Raw genomic sequence first — 18767 nt, 5'->3', positions numbered from 1 at the left:
AAAAATAGTGCTGTAATCAGGTGGTGGAACAAGGTATTTTAACCCTGGATCTAGTTGTTGGTGGCCAGGCTGTTGCTGACAGTGTGCACTGCTTTTCTTACTCTCAGCTGGTAAATACTTATTTGCTCTCCTAGATACTACACGTGTGTGGATACTTTGTAAATTACATTCTGTTTGAGCTGCTCCAAGGCAGACAAAGGCAGGCAGTCTCCCACAGCCGAGGAGCTGAAGTTTGTAAACCTTTGGTTAATTTAAAAAGCTTTAACAACTTGTATATAAATGATCCAGCCCTTTTAATTTTTTCTCCTCTCCGTTCTAAGGTTGTTTTATTTAGGTTTTTTGTGTTTGTGTTTTATTGCCTGAAGACTGGTCTTATAGTAATGTTGACTTTTTTTTTTTTTTTTAAGGAATATTTTACTAGAGGATAAAAAGTTTTTATTTTCTTTTTTTCCACTTCAAACTGATGAAGTCTCAAAATGTGGAGAATGAATGGATGGAAACTTTACACATCACTTACCTTTTCACACTTGCAGGGTGCAAGAATTAAAAATAAACAAATATCCAAGTAATAACCATTTTGAGGTGCTTTGGTTAAGTACCTGTGCAAACAAGGAGAGGTTGTTCCATCCTATCTCTCCTCTTAGAGAAACAAACAAATGCTGTTCAAGGAGCTGAGAAGTCAGAACATTTCAATCTCTCCCAATATGTAGAACATTAACACAATTTCCTGCAGGGCTCTGCATGAGTAGGAGAGCACCTGGTAGCAGGGTGGTCCCATCATGCTGTGCAGGGCTGGAATTGTCAGCAGGATCCCTGTCAGCAGGATCAGGAGCTCAGGCAGCATCAGCAGTGCCAGAGGATTGAGCTCTCCCTGTGGATTTGTGGTCCCAGCACCCAGCTCCTGCCTGGGCTTTGGTTTGCCAGATAAGTTTAGGGGGCTTTGGCCAGAATTCCTCTCTGGGATACCCTGGAGTTCATTTGCCTGGCTGGCAGGACTGAAGGCTGCATTTGGCCCTTTAGTTTATTGTAGATGAAAGAAATTTTGAAATGAGCTGTTTACATGTTCCAACTTCCCCAAATCCTGGCTTTGCAGTGCCTTGGGTTGGGCAGATGCTGTCCTGGGGGTTTTGCCTCCTGGTCAGAAGTTAAACTGGGGGAAAGAGGTAGTGGGAAAGTAAATGCCCTCATGTATGGAGGGTCAGCTGGGGGCTGGGTGGATGCTGGGGAAGGAAAAAAGCAGCTTTTGGAATGGGGCCTCTGTTAGAAAGAGGGGAAACAGAGATAGTGGAGAGCTGAGGGTTACAGAGGCAGCCTTCTAGTTTGCTTTGGTTACCCTGTTTAACATAACTAGCTTAATAGTTAGTGTTTAACCTCTCTTCAGTTGCTGTTACCACTAATAAATGCAGGTATTTGATCTGTTTAGTATTGTCCATCATCAACAAATAAAATAAGAATCATAAACCCTCAGGCTTCTTGGTGTGCTTTTTAGGGACTTTTCTTAGGGTCATCAGCTACAATATATTTCAGATGGTTATTTCTCAGCTTTTTTTTTTTTTTTTTTTTTTTCTCCAAGGGACCTTCTAGTTTGTTTCTTTGGTTGCTTTTTCTCCCGTGTCTGTCTTTTTGTTTCTGTCCTGTTTAATTCTGCCTGTCCTTTTTTATCAGGAAGCATCACTTGCATAAGGAGGAAGCAAAAAATCCTTTGTGATTAAGAAAACCTTTGATGCTTTTGCTGTGTGTCTGTCTAGGTGAATATAAATTCTACATAAAGGAGGATTCCTTAATGTATAAGGCTAGTGTACAATCCCCTGAGATCCCTGCAGATCATGAAATGTGATACAGCATTACACTTTGACTTTATAGGTAAAGGTCATATTAGCAACAGTATTTGCTTAATATAAGGTGCAGTAATAACACTGATTGTTGACATTCATGTTTACTTAAAATACAGTTCAGCTACTTTGCTGCTGGCTATCACTTTGGTAGGAAAAAAAAAACCCACCTTGGATTATTCTAGAACAAAATATGGTACTGGAAATCCAAAGGTAAATACACTGGAGCTCTCATGTTAATTTATTAGATCCTTTTAATCCCTGTTCAGTAATCATCAGGACAGTTCAGGGCCCCAGTTCCTGTTAATTTCACTGACTGCAGAATTCCTTTTGACAAGTGCCACTTAGCCCTGTGGGCCCTGTTTGCTGGGTTAAAATTAACTGGAGTTTGCAGTGTTTCCTGCCAGGTGCTTGGGTTTGGTGCTTCCCTCTCTGGACATGCTGATGCTTTTGCTGTTTCATCCTTTGCTGCCCTGCAGCTTTTGAGCTCTGGGGACATCAGAGCCTGGTGGGGGATGGCTTGTTGGAGGGGTAACAGCAGAGGTTTGGTCCTGCTCTGTCTGGAAGTTGGTTCCCTGCTCTTGTCCTCTGATAGGGGATTCAGACCTTTGGGTCTTTGGTGCCTGGGATGATTGTCTGAGTCTGCTCTGCTCCTCTATAAGAAAAACCTTCTGAAACTTCTAAATCCTGGCTGTGTCTGCAACAGAATGTTTTGGGGAGGCAGGGAAAAGTGTCTTGCCTGGGTTTGTGGTGTGATAGGGGAGCAGCAGATCCAGTACCAAATGGTACCAGTGTATAGAACATCTGTAGCTGCTGAATATTGTTCTTTCTGTGTCTGGTACAGCTGTATAAATTCAAAAGTGTTCCAGATAGACACAAGGATGGCTGGATGTGGTGATCTTAGAGGTTTGTTCTAACCATGACAGTCCTGTGATTCTGTGAAAGAGCTGGTATATGGACATGGTAATGTATGTGAATTTGGGACCAGGGGAGCATTTCCTTCTGAGTTGCTGCCATTGAATTTTGCAGTGGTGAGGCCCTCTAACATTATCTAAAAATAATAAATAAATATAATAATAATAATAAAATAAAAATAAAATAATAAATAAATTAAAAAAAAAATAATAAGTGTGACTGGCTACCTGACACTGTGAGCTTCTCGTGGGGCTAGAAAATCCACAGTGAATCTGTTAGATGTGAAGTCACTGAGAAGCTCTTCTGCTGCATGGGAAGAGGAGTTCTGGAAGTGGCCATTGACCTGGAGAGAAATTTGTTGGTGCTGATGCAGTCTGCAGCAGGGGAGAGCAGAAAGCACGTTGTGCTGGGAAATCACTCTTCTTGAATGAGGTTCTATTCACTTTTGCTGGGATTTACAGAATTTCTGAGTGCATGCACAGTGTTGAATGTGAAGGGGAAGAACATTCTTATGCAATGGAATTCCTTTGGAACTCATGCAGTAGTGGTGATGCACAGGGCCTTAATTTTATTAAATAGACTTCAAAAGCAAGCATGTAGGTTTTCTGCTCTCTGGAGATGAAGGTTTGCTCTTGGTGGTTGGTGGGGGTGTCCATGCTGCATTTTGCTTTTCAGTGGCAGCACCCCTGGAAGAGGCTGATATGGTGCAGCTGAGGGGTGCTGCTGGCTGAGAGCAGGAGTCAAGTTTTGTTGGGTCATTTAGGAGGCATTTGGGACTAGAACTGACCCCTCTCTATGTGGTTCCTGATGTTTCTTGAGATCACCTCTTCCTCCAAGCAGCCAGGTTGTCATGTCCTATCCAGATGTCAGGACATCACTCCCTCCAATTTATCTTCTTGTTGTCTTCTGGATTTTTTTCAAACCTTCAGTGGAGAACCAGATTTTATGGTAATCAAATCTCACTGACATGAGCATTCATCTGTGAAGAAGTTCTCTCTCTGTGGACTTCCTTGTTTCTAGTGTTTACAGCACTGAGACTCTGCTCTGTGTGTCTGGGTTGGTTCTAGGTCAGAGCTACTTAACAGGAATAGATCCTCATCACGTGGTGGATCATCTGTATCAGGGAATAACCATCTGAGAGTACTGCCTGCCTTGTGGAATACAAAAGTGGAGGAAGTAAGGACTTTGACTCCATGTTCTGCTCTTTCAGAAGCTATTTGTTCTTCTTGCCCAGGGAAATGAAGGAGCTCTGTGATGTTTGTGCAATCCCACGTAAGAAAATGAGGTGAAGAGGTGCTGTGATTTAATATTCTGGAGAGGGGAAGTGAGAAGAGGACCTTCTGGGTACAGTCTTTGAAACCTGAATAATAATTGACCTGTATTACAAATAAATAGATACAGTGATCAGTGGAGAAAGGAATTATGCAACTAAGAGGGGGGAGCTCAGAATTGGTGGTTCTGTAGTCTGAGTGTATCAGTGCCTGAAAGTCAGGCATGAAAACCTGAAATAGGAAATGTTTTTATCCATCATTGGTAGGATTGATAAAAAGGAGATGATTAGGGTTGTGACTTAAAGATCTGTAATGAGTAATTTCTTCTGTTATCTGACCTCTGCTCGTGGATAGAGGAGCCAGTTTTTTTTTTTGTTTTTAATAGTGATTGGAGTAGTGTATTTGAGAAGGAGCTGCAGGCTGCCCATTTTTACTGTGTATGATTTAACTGGGAGGTTAGGATGACAATTTGCAATCTAAGACATGTTTGGAGAACAGCTTCCTTTAGACCCTTGAGAGGAGTAAAAATAATAATAAATAATAATGCTGTGTTTGGTGTGCAGTTAAACCAGCCAGGTATGAAAGCTGGAGTGTACTTTGTTTTCATGTTTATCTTGTTTTTTTGCTTTTTACCATTCATCTTATCTTGGTCTGTATCACCTCTGTGGTAAACAACTCTCATGGCACTGTCTGAAGACAAACATGCTTTTCTGTGCTGGCAATGGACAACTGGTCCAGACTGGGGGAAGCAGTGCAGGAATTGCTCAGTTTGGTTTCTGGTGGAGCACCATGAACTTGCATTGAAGGCTTTGGCAACGTTGGAAATTATACCCTTGTTAATAGTTGCAGCAGCTCTAGCTTCTCCACCAAGAATTCAGGTCAGCATGGCAGCACAGCTTCACACCAGGATGTAAATCACATTTTTTGGAGCTTATTTGTTGGGGGGCACACGCTGAAGCAGCAGCCTCTGTTTTTCTACACCAGCACTGTGCTGGCTCAGTGCCACTGTGGCTGTGTCTGGCTTGCTGGGATATGGCTTTAGCAGTGAGATTCATGAACATCACCTTCTGAATCTCTTTCAGTATCTTCTTTATTCTGCAGATGTCTCACTGAAATAATAATTTGCTGCTGGTTAGCTTTTGTGGCTTAGCATGTGTCAGGGCTGCAGCACTTTCCATGAGTTCAGCTTGAAATGCTTCACAGAAGAATTTGGTGTATTTAACCTCTTGTCTCACGTGAGTCAACTGAGATTTTGGCTGGCAGGTCAGTGATGGAGTTGACACTAAAGGAAAGTCTCTGGTGCTGTAGTTTCTGGAAGGTGGGATCCTGCTTGCACTCTCTGTTCTATGGTGACTGTGAGAAGTGTCACCACAGAAGGTGCCAAGGCTGAGGCATAACTGCAGATATCTTGGAGCTGAGATACAGTAATGAGGGGATACCTTATTTTTAAACTGGGTGACTGGCCACTGAGGATTTGTGAATTAGGAAAACGTGTATTAGATAAGTTAGCAGTTTGTTACCAATCTTTTGAGAGTAGTGTTGTCACAGAAGAGCAGAAGCATGATCTTTAAGTTCCCTTCCAACCTGAACCATTCTATGATTTTATGACTTCAGACTGGAGAGGACTTCTGGAGGTTATGTGTGATGCTTTGCCTACATCTGACATCCTTTAGTGGGATCTATTGAATCTTTTCTTTAAGTAGAAATGTAAACATAAGGAAGTCTTGGTTCTGCTGGGAGTGGTGTATCAGAAATCAGGGTGGTCAGTGCTGTACAGCACCAGTCCCTGGCAGCATAGTTGTGCATTAGCATCCAAACCAGTTTTTGGTTGTGCTCTAGCAGAAAGGTGTGTGAGAGCTGTTGGGTTTTGTGTAAACATTGAGTAGGAGGTGTGTAGTATTGCCTATGTGCTATCCTAAGTGTTTGTGGCTGCTGGAATAAGTCCTGCTGTGATACAGGTGTTAGAGTACAGGGCAAGAATTCACTCTGAATCCCAGCACGTGGTTCAACCTCTGTGCTTTGTCCTCAAGTCCATAGTTGTGGTTTTATTCTTTGCTTCTGCTCACGTGCTCAGTGGCTGCAGCTGTAAGGACTTGCCTGGATGAGATACAGAAATGAGACTCAAGTGTTTTCTTGCATTTTCAACACCCAGTTTTAAATTGCTGGTTTTGATGTTCTAATTGAATCTGTTTTCATCAAACCGTGATCCAAAGCAGCAAAAGGCACAGCTCTGAATTCCATCCTGTGCTGCCAGGAAACACACAGCTCCAGGTGAGCAAGGCCACTGTCACCTCTAGGGGCTGCTCCCCTGCCCTGTGTGGCTTTTCTGAAGGTGTTTGTGCTTCTGGGTTCCCACTTCCAGCCGTTGTTGTGGGGACAGTAACTAAAACAGGCAACTGATCTCAAGGCATTGCTTGCTCCCTTTTCTTCATCCTCTCCCCCCAACTTCAAGTGGCAGTTTTAAATTTAATTTGATTGTTTCTACCATTGGGTTTTCCTCTTCCATATCAATGTAACTTGAATTTAACTTTTCCTGGTTTTATTTGCTTTTGTTTCTACCATTGGGTTTTTCTCTTCCATATCAATGTAACTTGAATTTAACTTGTCCTGGTTTTATGCTAGGATTTTAACTTGATTTTCACCTGAATGGAGATGATGTTGATGTGCTTCCTTATTTATTGACTTCCTCACTACAAATCATGCACCTCACTGTGAAATATTGGTCTCTGCAATGTGCTTAGCAAAGGCAGTTGCATTAGATTTTGTGTGTCTTCAAAGTAATTGCTAGTATTTCCTTTTTTTATGCATGTGTAAATCTAACACTATGAATGTTTTAGCTTCTGGGACTCTTAAAGGTAAGGCATCTTTTGGAGCTCAGTAACCTTGTTATATGCTGTAATATGGAATGTAGCTCTCAGTTTCTATCAGAATAAATGCTATAAAGTATTATTAAGAGAAATCCAAGCATTTCCTCATGTGTTTTTCTTGCCCATCTGTAAACAGGTGCGTTCCATGGATGAACTGAATCATGATTTTCAAGCACTTGCTCTGGAAGGACGAGCTATGGGAGAGGTAAGGGAAAGGCCTATAGAAAAATAAATTTATATTTGGGGGGGGAGGAGGAAAATAGAAGGTTTTGTGGCTGCTGGAATGATTTTGGGCTTGAGTCTTCTCAATTATGACTGTGAAGTGTGTGTGTGTGTGTGTCTGAGTGTGCTTTAACAAAATAAAAACCTGCCAGGCTGGAATACATCTTAGTAGGAGGAACAGCTAAGCCCTCCACCTGTTGTATCACCAAACAGTAAAATGGTGGTTGTAAAAGAAGGGTTAGAAATATGTCTTGTGACAAGTGTTACAATACTTGTAGTGGGTTTATTTTGGGATCTGGTGATCTCAGACCCCATAGTATTGTGGGTTTAGCTGTTTGGCATTGCCTGCTGCCCTGTTTCCACTCCTGGCCACCTTTGGGCTTTTGTCAGAAAGCACAGGAGTGTGTTTAATGTTTAAAGGAGCTGGGCAATGTAATCCAGGGCTGCAGAAGTGACAAGTGCTTTGGACAGGTCAAAAGGACCCCACAGAAGTTGCCAGATAACAGGTCCTTCAATTCTAGCTTGATAAAAACCTGAGGGAGGGTTATTTTGATCTCCTAGTGCAGCAAGGATGTGACAGATTTGGTGGAAATGGCCACTGGGCTGCTTTGAAAAAAAAGAGAATTTACTTATTTTTAGAGTGACTTGAAAGGATAGCAAATTATTCTGTTAGGTTCCTGAAAGTTGGGATAGGAGACCCTTCTTTTCTTTGCCTCTTTCCTTTTCCTTTGTAGTCATTCCCTTTGGAGGCTGTGGAAGAACAGAGGTGAAAACATCATGTCTTGTAGGTGGATGTTAATGTATGGCAGGCCTGTTGTTTTGGAGAGCCTTCCTTTTTGCATTCCTGTCTGTCAAGTTCCAAGCTAGTTTATTTCCTTCACCTTTAGTCCATCCTATCTCTGTTACCTTGTTTATGAGACAAGTTAAAAAAACAAAAATAAATCCCTAGAACCCAAAAATGATTGTTTTGTAGAAAACAGCAAATTATTGTGTGGTGGGATTCATAAACAGGTGCTTGTCAGGTGGAAGACTTAACTTCCCTTTTCACCTTCTTTCCTTCCTTCCTTCCTTCTCTGGGAAGATGGCAATACTGAGTTGCATTTTAATTTGACAGAGCCTGAGAGGCAAATCTCTGTTTCTCTACATTGAGCTTATTGACTAAGTTGATGAAAATTCTCCACAATGGAGAAAACATGCCATAAAAAAATCCATCTGAAGCTGCTGAGCAGTGTGCCTCCATGTGGAGCATGCCAGTGAAATGGTGGGGGTGTGAATGTTCTCTGAATATTATTTTTAACACCTCACTTGGGCAAGACTTTCATTTTCAGAGCATTCAAGCTCTTTGGAAGCCCGGTAGGAGTAAGCACATCACTTGTTTGTACTTCAGGTGCCATTAGGTCATGTTAGCAGAAATGCCTCAAGGCATTCCTAAATATGCTGATTTTTACCAACTCTACTTACCTGTCTCCTGAGAGAAGTGAATTCAGGTTTGGTTTTTGGAGGATGTGAGGTTTGCCTTCCAGTAATAACTTATCATACCCCCCACCCCCTCTTTCTTGTAACTGGGATGCAGATAGTTTTGGAGCTGGCCTTTTTGTCACTGGCCTTTTCTTCATACCAGAACAAACATGTTCTTCCAGGAAAGGTGATGTTTCACCCTTTACTTTAAGCTAAGACACTTTGTTGTTTCTCTTAAGGTTTTTCTCCCTCAGTTCCACCATTTCCTTTCTTTATCCATTAAATTATCTCTGTACTTCCCCAAGGTATTTTTCAACACAGATCCAGCTGGCTGATCTAAGGAACTATGTAAAGTGAGATCCCCGAGGGATAATGTGTGTGTTGGCTTTTAAGACCCTGTTCTTCAACTAACTACAGGCTGATTTTGTGCAGCATGCCCAATCCTCCCCCTCTCCTGCTCCTGGAATGTGAAGGAAACTGAGGGAGAAAGTCAGTTTACTAAGAAAAAAAAAAAAAGAATCTGAAATAAATCAGGAAAAGAGCAAATTTGATTTGTGTTTCTTGATCTTGTGTCTTCTGAGCCTTACCTGCAGGAAGTGTCAATAATAATAATAATAATAATAATAATAAACCTGGAAGAGAAAGATGAGGATGAGTCTGTATGCATTTAATGTATCTCTATATTCCTGTTTTCTTGCTTCTGAATAAGCAGCATTGTCACAATTTCAGTGATTTAAGGAGTTTGTGCCTCTGAACACATCAGAGCTTTTTTTTTTAGAGGGTGCTGTCAAGCAATTAAACCTCATATCTGTGTTTTGACAGCATGAGAGGTAATATTTGGTGTTGAGCAGATACCCTAATCTAGGAAAATTAGGAGCAGCTTGGAAAAAAACCCACCCCACATTTACATCTTTCTTATGGCTGTTTCCACCTCTGAAATCCCTCCCTCCCTCAGTACAAGCAGCCTTGTAAGTCCCTAAATTTCAGTCTGAGAGGAAGTGCAATACTTCCTCAAGTGTGAGATGTGAAAAAAGCCACAGAAACCCTTTTTCTCTTCTCTCAAATGGGAAGATGGCTGTTGATAGAAAGCATGGCTGATGATGTTGGAAGTAGCCCTCTAAAAGGGTTCTCCCCCTTTTTTTAGCACTTTGTCCAGTTAGCTGCAGTGAGGGAAATAAGCTAGTCTAGTGTAGCTCCCAACTCTGGCCCAAATGTGGAATTCCTACAACTCCCATGTTTTTTTGTATCAGAACCCTGAGCCATCCCAGCCTGAAGCAATAGGTATTCAACTTTTCCATGGTTTTGTCCCCTTGGTGCAGCTGCTTGGGTCCTAGATAAGCCCCTGCTTCTCCCCTGCCCAGCCCTTCTTTTAATGCAGAGTGGTTCTGGACATTCCTGTATCTGAATTAAAAAACCCAAACAAAAAGCAACCAAAAAAACCCCCAAACCAACTTATAAAAGTTCCACATGACTGCTTGCCCTGCTAATGATATCTTTTCTGTCTCCTCATAAATTTATGATTCATTGGCTGCTGGGCTGGGGAGCATTGACAGTTTTGAATAATGTTTCTGTTCAGTGTTTTTTGGTTTTGTTGTCTCTTTGTTTTCCCCCCTTCAATTTATCTCGTGCTAGCAGGGTTAGAAATGGGAGGATTGAAGCTGTGTTTGTGAAGCTTGATGGTGGCAGAGCAGCTACACTGGCACATCAGGATGGTGCCAGGATGGGCTGAAGCAGGGCAGGAGCTGGGTAGGAACACACCAGGGATTGTTCAGTGGTCACTGGTGGCTTCAGAAGGGCTGCAGGTGAAAGGGGATGAGTGGTTGTCAGCAAGGAAAAAGGGGAACATTAGAACAGCTGGTTCTCAAAGGTTAATTTAAGTAAAAGTTTTTAAAAAGCTGTTTTTCTGAAACACTTTCAAAATAACCTGGAAGATGAATCAGCAAATACAAGAGCACAAACAGACAGGTAATAAAGGGATATAAACTAACTTGCAGAGCTTTTGGGTCTTTGGAATTTATGTAGGTAAAAAGGGGAATGCAGTTCATTTACTCAATTCCTAGAGCACACTTGATGGGTGTGGTCTGTTCTGATGCACTCTGGGTCCCTTTCAGCAGAAATCACAGGTAACACAGAATTTTTAATGCTCTTGCTAACTTTGTGCTTTGCACTTGCAGAAGAAGATAAAGTCAGTGAAATGCAGCTAGACAGCTCAGCAGCTTGTTGTCTTTGCAGGATGGAGATTTACTGATTTATTAACCTTTCCTGCTCCTTTATGTTGTGCTCTCAGACCCTCCTAGCTCCCCGAGCCAGCAGAAAGCTCTCCTTGCTTCAGCAATCCAAGCTTGGGTTGCTTGTTGTGTGCTCAGCCTCCTTATCTGGTTTGTTTTTTAGATGGCAACTTTTTTTTTTTTTTTTTTTAGGGTAGATAACATCTTAGTGTTTGTAAACCTGCAGTGCTGCCCCACTGTGACTTGTAAATACAGGCTCTGCCTTCTCCTACCTGTTGGGGCAGATAAACTGAATTCTCCAGCTGCACAGATGGCTTCTTCTGTCTTCATATTTACTTTGTCTGAAGGGGATCAGTTTACTTAATTTGTCTAATTCCTAATCTTATCTCAGTGGGATCTGGAAGTGCAGGCTCTGGACTTGCTGGTTGTAGAATTGCTTTTGTTGATGTGTAAGTTGTCCCCTCTCCTCCTTCCTGCTCTGCTAAATTGAATATTGGCCTGAGTCTCTAAGTCCTCTGTAAGAGGGCTTAGCAGGATTATTTTCATACTGGATAGGGTCAATTTTAATAAAAACTGGGGAACAAATAAACAAGTGTGGTTATAAACCACTGCGTGTTCATTTTTAATTTCCAACCTGAAGAAATGGATGATGCTCACTTAAAATAATTAAAATAACAGTTGTTTGTTGGTTTTTTTTTTTCCTATTGCAACAAATGACTTCCCCTGAAGAAATGCTTGTTGTCTTGGCAGTCTGTTGCATAATTCAGGACAGATGATTCCTGCTTGATAAACCTCTAGTTCTGGTTGAAGCAGTGTTTGAAAGAGCAAGGACCCATTGCCATCTCTCCATACTGTCTTTTGGGTATTCTCCTCCCTAATATCTGTAAATACATCCAGAATCTGTATGTAAAATCAACATTTCTAGTCTGTTTCTTTTTGCTCATGGTACAAAGCTTCTGATTGGAAACTTTCTTCTTTTGGGAAGGAAGAGATTAGACTCTAGGAGACAAAGCTGCAGTTGTTTGTACAGTAAGGGGGTGTGTGTGCATGAGATAGTATTAGAAATTGTTTTTAACCCTTCTCTGTGACTGTTAAACCATAGGAAGGTATTTGGGTGCAGTTCTTCAGGATCTTGTTGGAAAGTGGGTGTGCTTTGACTCTCAAGAAAAAGGTGAAAGAAGAAAAAACTGAATCAGTCTCCAGTTGCCTTCCAGCCAGAGGAAATGGTCTTGCCACCTCTTGTAGTAGTGACCTTATGGCCAGAAAACCTGAAATATTTCTTTAAATGAGCAACCAGATTACAAATAAGAGCTTGCTCTGTGAATTCCACTTCATACCACAGCTTTTTGCTGTGGTTTATAAACACATACTGGGGTGAAGTGTTTATTTTCCTTATCTTTGGGTTAGGAGTGTACACCTGGTTTATGCAGCTCTGTACCAAGTGTCTGAACTTGGTGCCTCGTGCCTGTGGATGTTCCTTTCCACACCTTTGTAGAATTTTGTTGTAATTGAGAGCTGAAAGGGTTTTGTGGGAAGCAGCTGGCAGCACTGGTGACACAGGGGGGGAAATATCTTTGCTTGGGGTTGCTGTTGAAGCCAAGTATTATTGAAGCAGGGTTTTACTTGAGGAATCTTTCTGGTGCTGCTGGTTTGGAAATGTCATTAAAATTTTAAAAAGGTGGAAACAAATCTTACTGTGTTGCTACTGTTTATATTGCATGAGAAAATGAGTACCTCCAAGTATTAAAACCAAGCAGGGAGGCTGGGCTTGCAGATTTCCTTAGGAGAAGTAACTCCTGAACCTTTATGCACATTTGCTTCAGGTTTTAGGGTTGCTTTAAAAATGTTGAGGTAACCTATTGCTGTGACCATACTTGCCAGGCAGTTGCTGGGCTCTCTGCTGCCTTCCAGATGCAGATTTTCCCATAGGTTTGCATTATTTTTTTGCTTAATTTCCATTTTGCCTAATACCTTGAAGTAGAAAATGTCATAAGTTTAGAATTCACTATTGCCTTCTTGCATATATCAGGAAAACTTTTTAACATTTTGGAAACTCAAGAGTTGAATTTTCCTGTAGACTAAAGATTGCTCTCCTTGAAAAGAAAATTATTCTGCTTGCTCTTAACCCATCTCCTTTTATCAAGCCTTTATTATCTTTATTTTATCAAGCCTTTATAATCTCCTTTATTTGAGGTGTGACTGCAGGACACACTAAGGTATTGTCATAGGAAATAAGAAGTGTTTAGCTGCAGATAGAATTTTGTTTAAGGCGTTCATTATTCCTTCCTTATTCAAAATCCTTTAAGTGGAGTGAGGAGGAAAGTAGTGATTTTCCTGGGGCAGCAGCAGCAGGGGGGTAAAGCTGCAATAAAAGTAATATGGGAATGACAGAAGCTTGAAAAAATTGTCACCCACCTGATGTGTTTATGTTTATAAATACCAGAGAGTACTGATTTGCCTTTTACCTCCTCAAATTCACCCCATGGTGCAGATGGAAGAACAGGTTAAGCTGTGTGTTCTGAACTGAGTTTTGCTGATGTCCTGACAGTTTTCTTCAGTTTTTTTGGAGTGCAATGTCAGTCTCCCTGCATTAATCCTTCAGTTGGGAGACTCCTGAGCAATCCTACGTTGTATTTATGATGCCAGGAGAAATCCTCAAGTCACAGGCACATTACTAAAAAGCAAGTGGTGTAGCAAGATCTCCCCATGTTTCTTCTGGGTGCAGAAAAGCAGCAGCTAGGGAAAACACTTGAGTTTTCTATTCAGTGGTTTGAGAGTTAAAAGAACAAGATGAGTCCTGTTCTCTCAGTAGGAAGAAGACAATAAAGCTCCAGAGATATCTTAGCACTGGGATTAAAATACTGACTTCAAAGTTTAACCTTGAGAGGTTTGGGTGGAAATGACTTGCTGAAAAAGATTGAAGTAGAATGGGGTACCTTGTAGAGAAAATAGGCAATTAAATGGCCTTACATGGACAGATTGTGTGCAGGGTGCAGAGGTTGGAGGTGTGGATGATGTGCCTATTACTGAAGAACTGGGGAAAACAAAAGCTTGGTGTTTCTGTGCTGAAAAGTTTTGATACTCAAAGACAGTGCTTTGAATGAATATTTGACTAAGGGAAGGAAGGAGAGACTTCTTGGACTTAAGGAAGAAATTCTTTGGTGTGAGGGTGCTGGGCCCAGGTTGCCCAGAGGAGCTGTGGCTGCCCCATCCCTGGCAGTCTCAGCCCAGGTTGGATGGGAATTGGAGATGCTGAGATGATGTCCCTGCTCATCACTGGAGGAGGTGGATTAGATGATCTTTGAAAGTCCTTTCCAACCCAAACCACTTGGTAATTCTAGACTCTGCCTCTGTAATGACTTTTGTGAGCAGGGTGGGGACAAGTCCTGGGTGTCCCTGACACTTTCTCTACAGCTCTTTCGCCTTTCCTGGGGCCAGCCCAGGTCCTGGTGTCCATCCCTCTGGCTGGGGTTGAAGTGCATCTGCCTTTACAGGACTTTGGAGTAAGCTGCATTGAGCTTGGGCATAGAAGGTTCACCTCATCCTTAGTTTGAAAATCAGTCAGAAGAGTTTTGCTTTTAGCAGAAGGATCTTAGGAGCTGGAAGAGGAGGTTAAGGTGGGGAAGCAAGTTACACAAGTGTGTACTTTGATCTGGAGGAAAACTGCAGTGCAGGTAAGCAAGAGGAGCATTCCTGGCACACGTTATCCTTAAATTGGACCTGTTCTGTGTTAGTTTGAGACGTTGAATCAACCTCTGTAGGCAAGGATTGCTTTGTTTTACATTCCTCTGTGCTTGTACAGGCAACGTGCAGGGCTCTTGGAGGAGCTGGAACTGTGTTTCTGTTGCTCTCAACCTTGCACATGTACAGCCCCAGGTCTGCCCAGGAGCCCCTCAAGAGACTTGTGCTGCTCCCAGGGCTGCTCAGATGCCAGGCCTGCCCTCCATCTCCTGCCTGTACAGGATTGTTTTTCCCAAAGGGATTGCATTCTTTTATTTATTTTCCCATGTAGCCTGACAGCCTGTTGAAGTCCTATTGATCTCCTGCTCTACTGATCTCCATGCAAAAACATGATTATTTTTCATCAACAGCAACTTGGGTGTTAGTGAAGTAGCTGAATGAAATTGCTCCCTTACCTGTTGTGTTTGGGTTGCTTTTCATGTTGTGGGGTTTTTATTTATTTTCTCCATTTATTTTTACTAGAATTTGGAAGGAATTCTGCTTTGCAGCAGCAGGGTAGAATTGTTGTTCCTTTCATCAGAATACCTGTCTTCTCTGTAATGTCTCCAGTTATCCACACCCAGTTAAACCTCAGGTTTAATCTCATACCTCCAGACCTGCTCTGCAATACATTTCTGTGTCAACACAACTTAAAAAGCAAATGGTGAGCATAAGTTTCTTGTCCTAAAGCAGAGTACACTGCAGGCTGGGAGCTCTTAAATCATCCTGTAAGTGAGTAGCCTGTTTACTGTGTTATGCCATAGCCTTAAATATGTATGTCTAATGCTGGAGTACAGAGTTATCAACACTTGTGGTGTAGAGGAGACACAACTAAGCTGATGGTTCTTGCTTGCTCCATGGTAATTTCAAAACCAGATGAAAGTACTTACTAATCTTCCCCTTCTTTTAGTTTGATTCCAACTTCAGCAGGCAAGGCTCATTTATTTTGTTAATTTGCTCTGAATGTATTGTTGTTTCCTGTCTGGATTGCATATCTCTTGTTCAGCCTGAAGATTTTCATTTGAAGATTGGCTGCTTGACCTCTGAGGCACTTGAGCAGGGCTCCAAATTCCCCTTGCCAGCTGTCCATGCCACGCTGCAGGTGTTGCCTGGGTGAAGCTGGTAGTTCCCAACCCCATCTAAATAGCAGACTGTTCTTTCTGCTGTGTTCTCAACTTCAGAACAATCTTCCTTGGACTGATCCAAGCCAGGGATAACTTTGTCTCCTTCTCAGTAAGTGCAAAGCCTTTTTCTCTTCAGCCCTGCAGGAGCAGCACACGTGTGGCAGGTGCAGTGGCACGAAGCTGTTGACTCTTGTTGATATTTACAAATAATCTGGGTGGCATGGGGAGTCCTGCCCTCAGCAATCATTAAAAAATGATTGCTTGAGTCCTGTGTCCAGTTCTGGGCCCCTCAGCTCAGGAAGGAGATTGAGGTGCTGGAGCAGGTCCAGAGAAGAGCAAGGAGGCTGGGAAGGGATCCAGCACAAGTCCTGTGAGGAAGGGCTGAGGGAGCTAGGGGTGTTGAGGCTGGAGAAGAGGAGGCTCAGGGGAGACCTCATCACTCTCTCCAACTCCCTGAAAGGAGGTTGGAGCCAGGGGGGGTTGGGCTCTTTTCCCAGGCAACTCTCAGCAAGACAAGAGGGCACAAGAGGTCTCAAGTTGTGCCAGGGGAGGTTTAGGTTGGACATGAGAAAGAATTTCTTTCTGGAGAGGGTGCTCAGCCATTGGAATGGGCTGCCCAGGGAAGGGGTGGATTCTCCATCCCTGGAGATATTTCAAAAGAGCCTGGATGTGGCACTCAGTGCCATGGGCTGGGAACCACGGGGGGAGTGGAGCAAGGGTTGGACTTGATGAGCTCTGAGGTCCCTTCCAACCCAGCCAGTTCTAGGATTCTATGATTCTGAGAAACCAGAGCTCTTGGCACCTCTCTGCTCTGTTTTGTCCCTGCTGGCATCACCACCTCAGTATTTGAAGGCAAAGGTTTGTGCTGCCTGTGGTTTTTGAGGTATCCTCAGGGCTCAGGTGGAAGTGATGATAATGTTCTGATCAGAACAGGGGGTTTTCTGCTAGGATTTTTCTGTGCAAGTAGCCCTCGTGCTGAGAGGCTGGAGGATGCCAGGTCTGTGTGTGTGTGGTGACGTGTGTGGGGTTCAGAAAGCAGTTAAGAGTGTAAGAGGATTGCAGAGACTGAGTCATTATCTGGGTTGCTGTGTGGCTTTCACCCTAGCAGTGTATAAATATTTTGATTATGGAGCATGTGTATCAGTTTGTTTTTAATGATTGATTCATGTTTAGAAAAGAAGAGCTTATGGTTTATGTTTGCATTTTATACTTATTTTAATCATGCTTTGTATTTTTGTTTGTTTTTGTTTTGTTTTGTTTTTTTTAATTGCAGCAGCTGTTGCCGGGTAAAAAGTTTTGGGAATCTGATGATTCCAGCAAAGATGGACCAAAAGGGATATTTCTGGGAGATCAGTGGAGAGACAGTGCTTGGGGAACATCAGGTAGCTCAATTATTTACTTAATTTAGTTGGGGGTTGAATACAGAATTGTGCAACTTAACCTGCTCAACATTGCTGGCTGCTGTGGCTGACACAGCTTTTAAAAGGTTTTGAAAAAACATCTGGTTTATTAATAGCAGACTAATAGAAAAACTCACATTGCTTTGTGATAGCTAAAAGATGTCCATAGTTAGAAAAAAATTGTCTAATGGGAACAGGTGTACCCTTATGTTTATCTGCTTAAAAATTTTTGATTACCATTAAAATTTAAATTTAAGCTTTCTGATGTGTTTTCTGCCTTGGGATGGATTTCTTGAAGTTTGGACAAATACTAGAGAATAAAATTATTAATAAAACCAACCCAAAACAAACAAAAAACCCACCCCAACATTTTTTAAATACTAAACCAACCAAGCAAAACACAGCCACATTCAATTTAAAAAAAGGGAAAAAAAAAAAGAAGTTTTGGGTTAGTAGTGTTGAAGTTTATCTGTCAAGAATATTGCTCCTGGATCAGAGACCATCCCTTACTTGGAATTGGAGGGGAAAGTGTTCAGGCTGATTTTTAGTTAAGTGACAAAAGAAAATCACATGCATGTGCTGAATTTGAAATGCTAACCTTTTACTTTTTATTTCTGTGCTTTCTACATGTAGTGAACATGGGCCTTAAACACTTGAGTATCTCGTGCAGTTTCCAAACAACTGCAGAGAACTCCAGCTCCAGGGGAGCTGTGATCCAGAGCACTTGGTCCTGTCTTTTGTTTCATTTTGGTTTTTTTTCCCTGCCAAAAATATCCATTATTAGAGTGAAGGCATTGAGATAATGGTGAGGGCATTTTTTATGATTTAAATTTCAAAACAGCTGTGAAAAAAAAGGGAATAAAGCTTCTCAAAACCTGATGGGCTGAACCTTGCTGAGTCTGGCTGGGTACTGGGGAGATTTTGTGGGCACTGTTAGCAGCAGTGCCCACATCCAGTCCTCAGCAGCAGTTTGTGCTGGTTTTACTGGTATAAACTGAAGCTGAGGGTGGATTAAAGGGCTGAGCCTCTGAATAGCAACAGCTGAGGAAACTTTCTCCTCCTCTGCCTCTGTTGTTGGGCTGGTTACATCCAGCAGACAGGCAGGGCAGACATCTGGGGGAGGTAACCTCCTACTCTGCCTGATCACAGATCTATCTCCATGAGACAAAGCTCTTTGTCTCATCTCTTCCTTTGTTTATTCTCAATTATTCCTGTGCACCTTACAGCCTTTATTCCTCAGCATGGCCTGCACTGGGACTAAGGGGAGGCACAGTTTTTCCCTTTGCTCATCTAAAATGAAGAGAAGAGCAATGATCTAAGCACTTTGCACAAGGTGACTGCCCCAGAGCAAGGAGCACAACTTGGAGGTGGGGTGTGGAAGTGTCCTTGGCCAGAAGACTGGTTTGTTCCACAAACTGGGGAACTAATAAAGCCTGTTTTTTTGTAAGATATCCTTTGCTCCATCCATTTCCCTTTCTCTCTGTGTCCACTGTATGCAGTACCCTCCTGGTTGGCCTTGGCTCTTCACTGCTCTGCCTTCAAGTTGTAGTTTTAAAGCATTTAAAGCCACTAAAACAACCAGGCCTGTCTGCCACAAGCCACTGCTTTCTTCCCCTCCTGCTGGTACAAGCAGTTACACAGCAGTGCAGTGATACCTGCTAGGGAACTCAGCTGAGTCAAAACCAGTTTTTCTCTTTGCTTTGTTAACTTTATCCCCAGAAAAGTCACCC

At 42.3% G+C, this 18767-nt stretch overlaps 1 protein-coding gene across 15 annotated transcripts in view; it reads left to right on the top strand.

The window, feature by feature from the left end:
* PUM1 (pumilio RNA binding family member 1) overlaps positions 1 to 18767 on the top strand; it is a 77138-nt gene that overhangs the window by 11141 nt on the left and 47230 nt on the right. For 9 of the 15 annotated variants that reach the window (XM_071768073.1, XM_071768079.1, XM_071768076.1 and 6 more), the window contains 2 exons: positions 7022 to 7090; positions 16911 to 17019. In XM_071768073.1, coding sequence (XP_071624174.1) covers positions 7022 to 7090; positions 16911 to 17019 — 178 coding nt within the window. The remainder of the gene's footprint in view (positions 1 to 7021; positions 7091 to 16910; positions 17020 to 18767) is intronic. The other 6 variants (XM_071768078.1, XM_071768080.1, XM_071768070.1 and 3 more) reach the window with 1 other exon arrangement.

The sequence above is a fragment of the Heliangelus exortis genome, chromosome 24, assembly GCF_036169615.1.
Source record: "Heliangelus exortis chromosome 24, bHelExo1.hap1, whole genome shotgun sequence".
Taxonomy (NCBI): domain Eukaryota; kingdom Metazoa; phylum Chordata; class Aves; order Apodiformes; family Trochilidae; genus Heliangelus; species Heliangelus exortis.
This window is presented reverse-complemented; position numbering and strand designations above follow the sequence as displayed.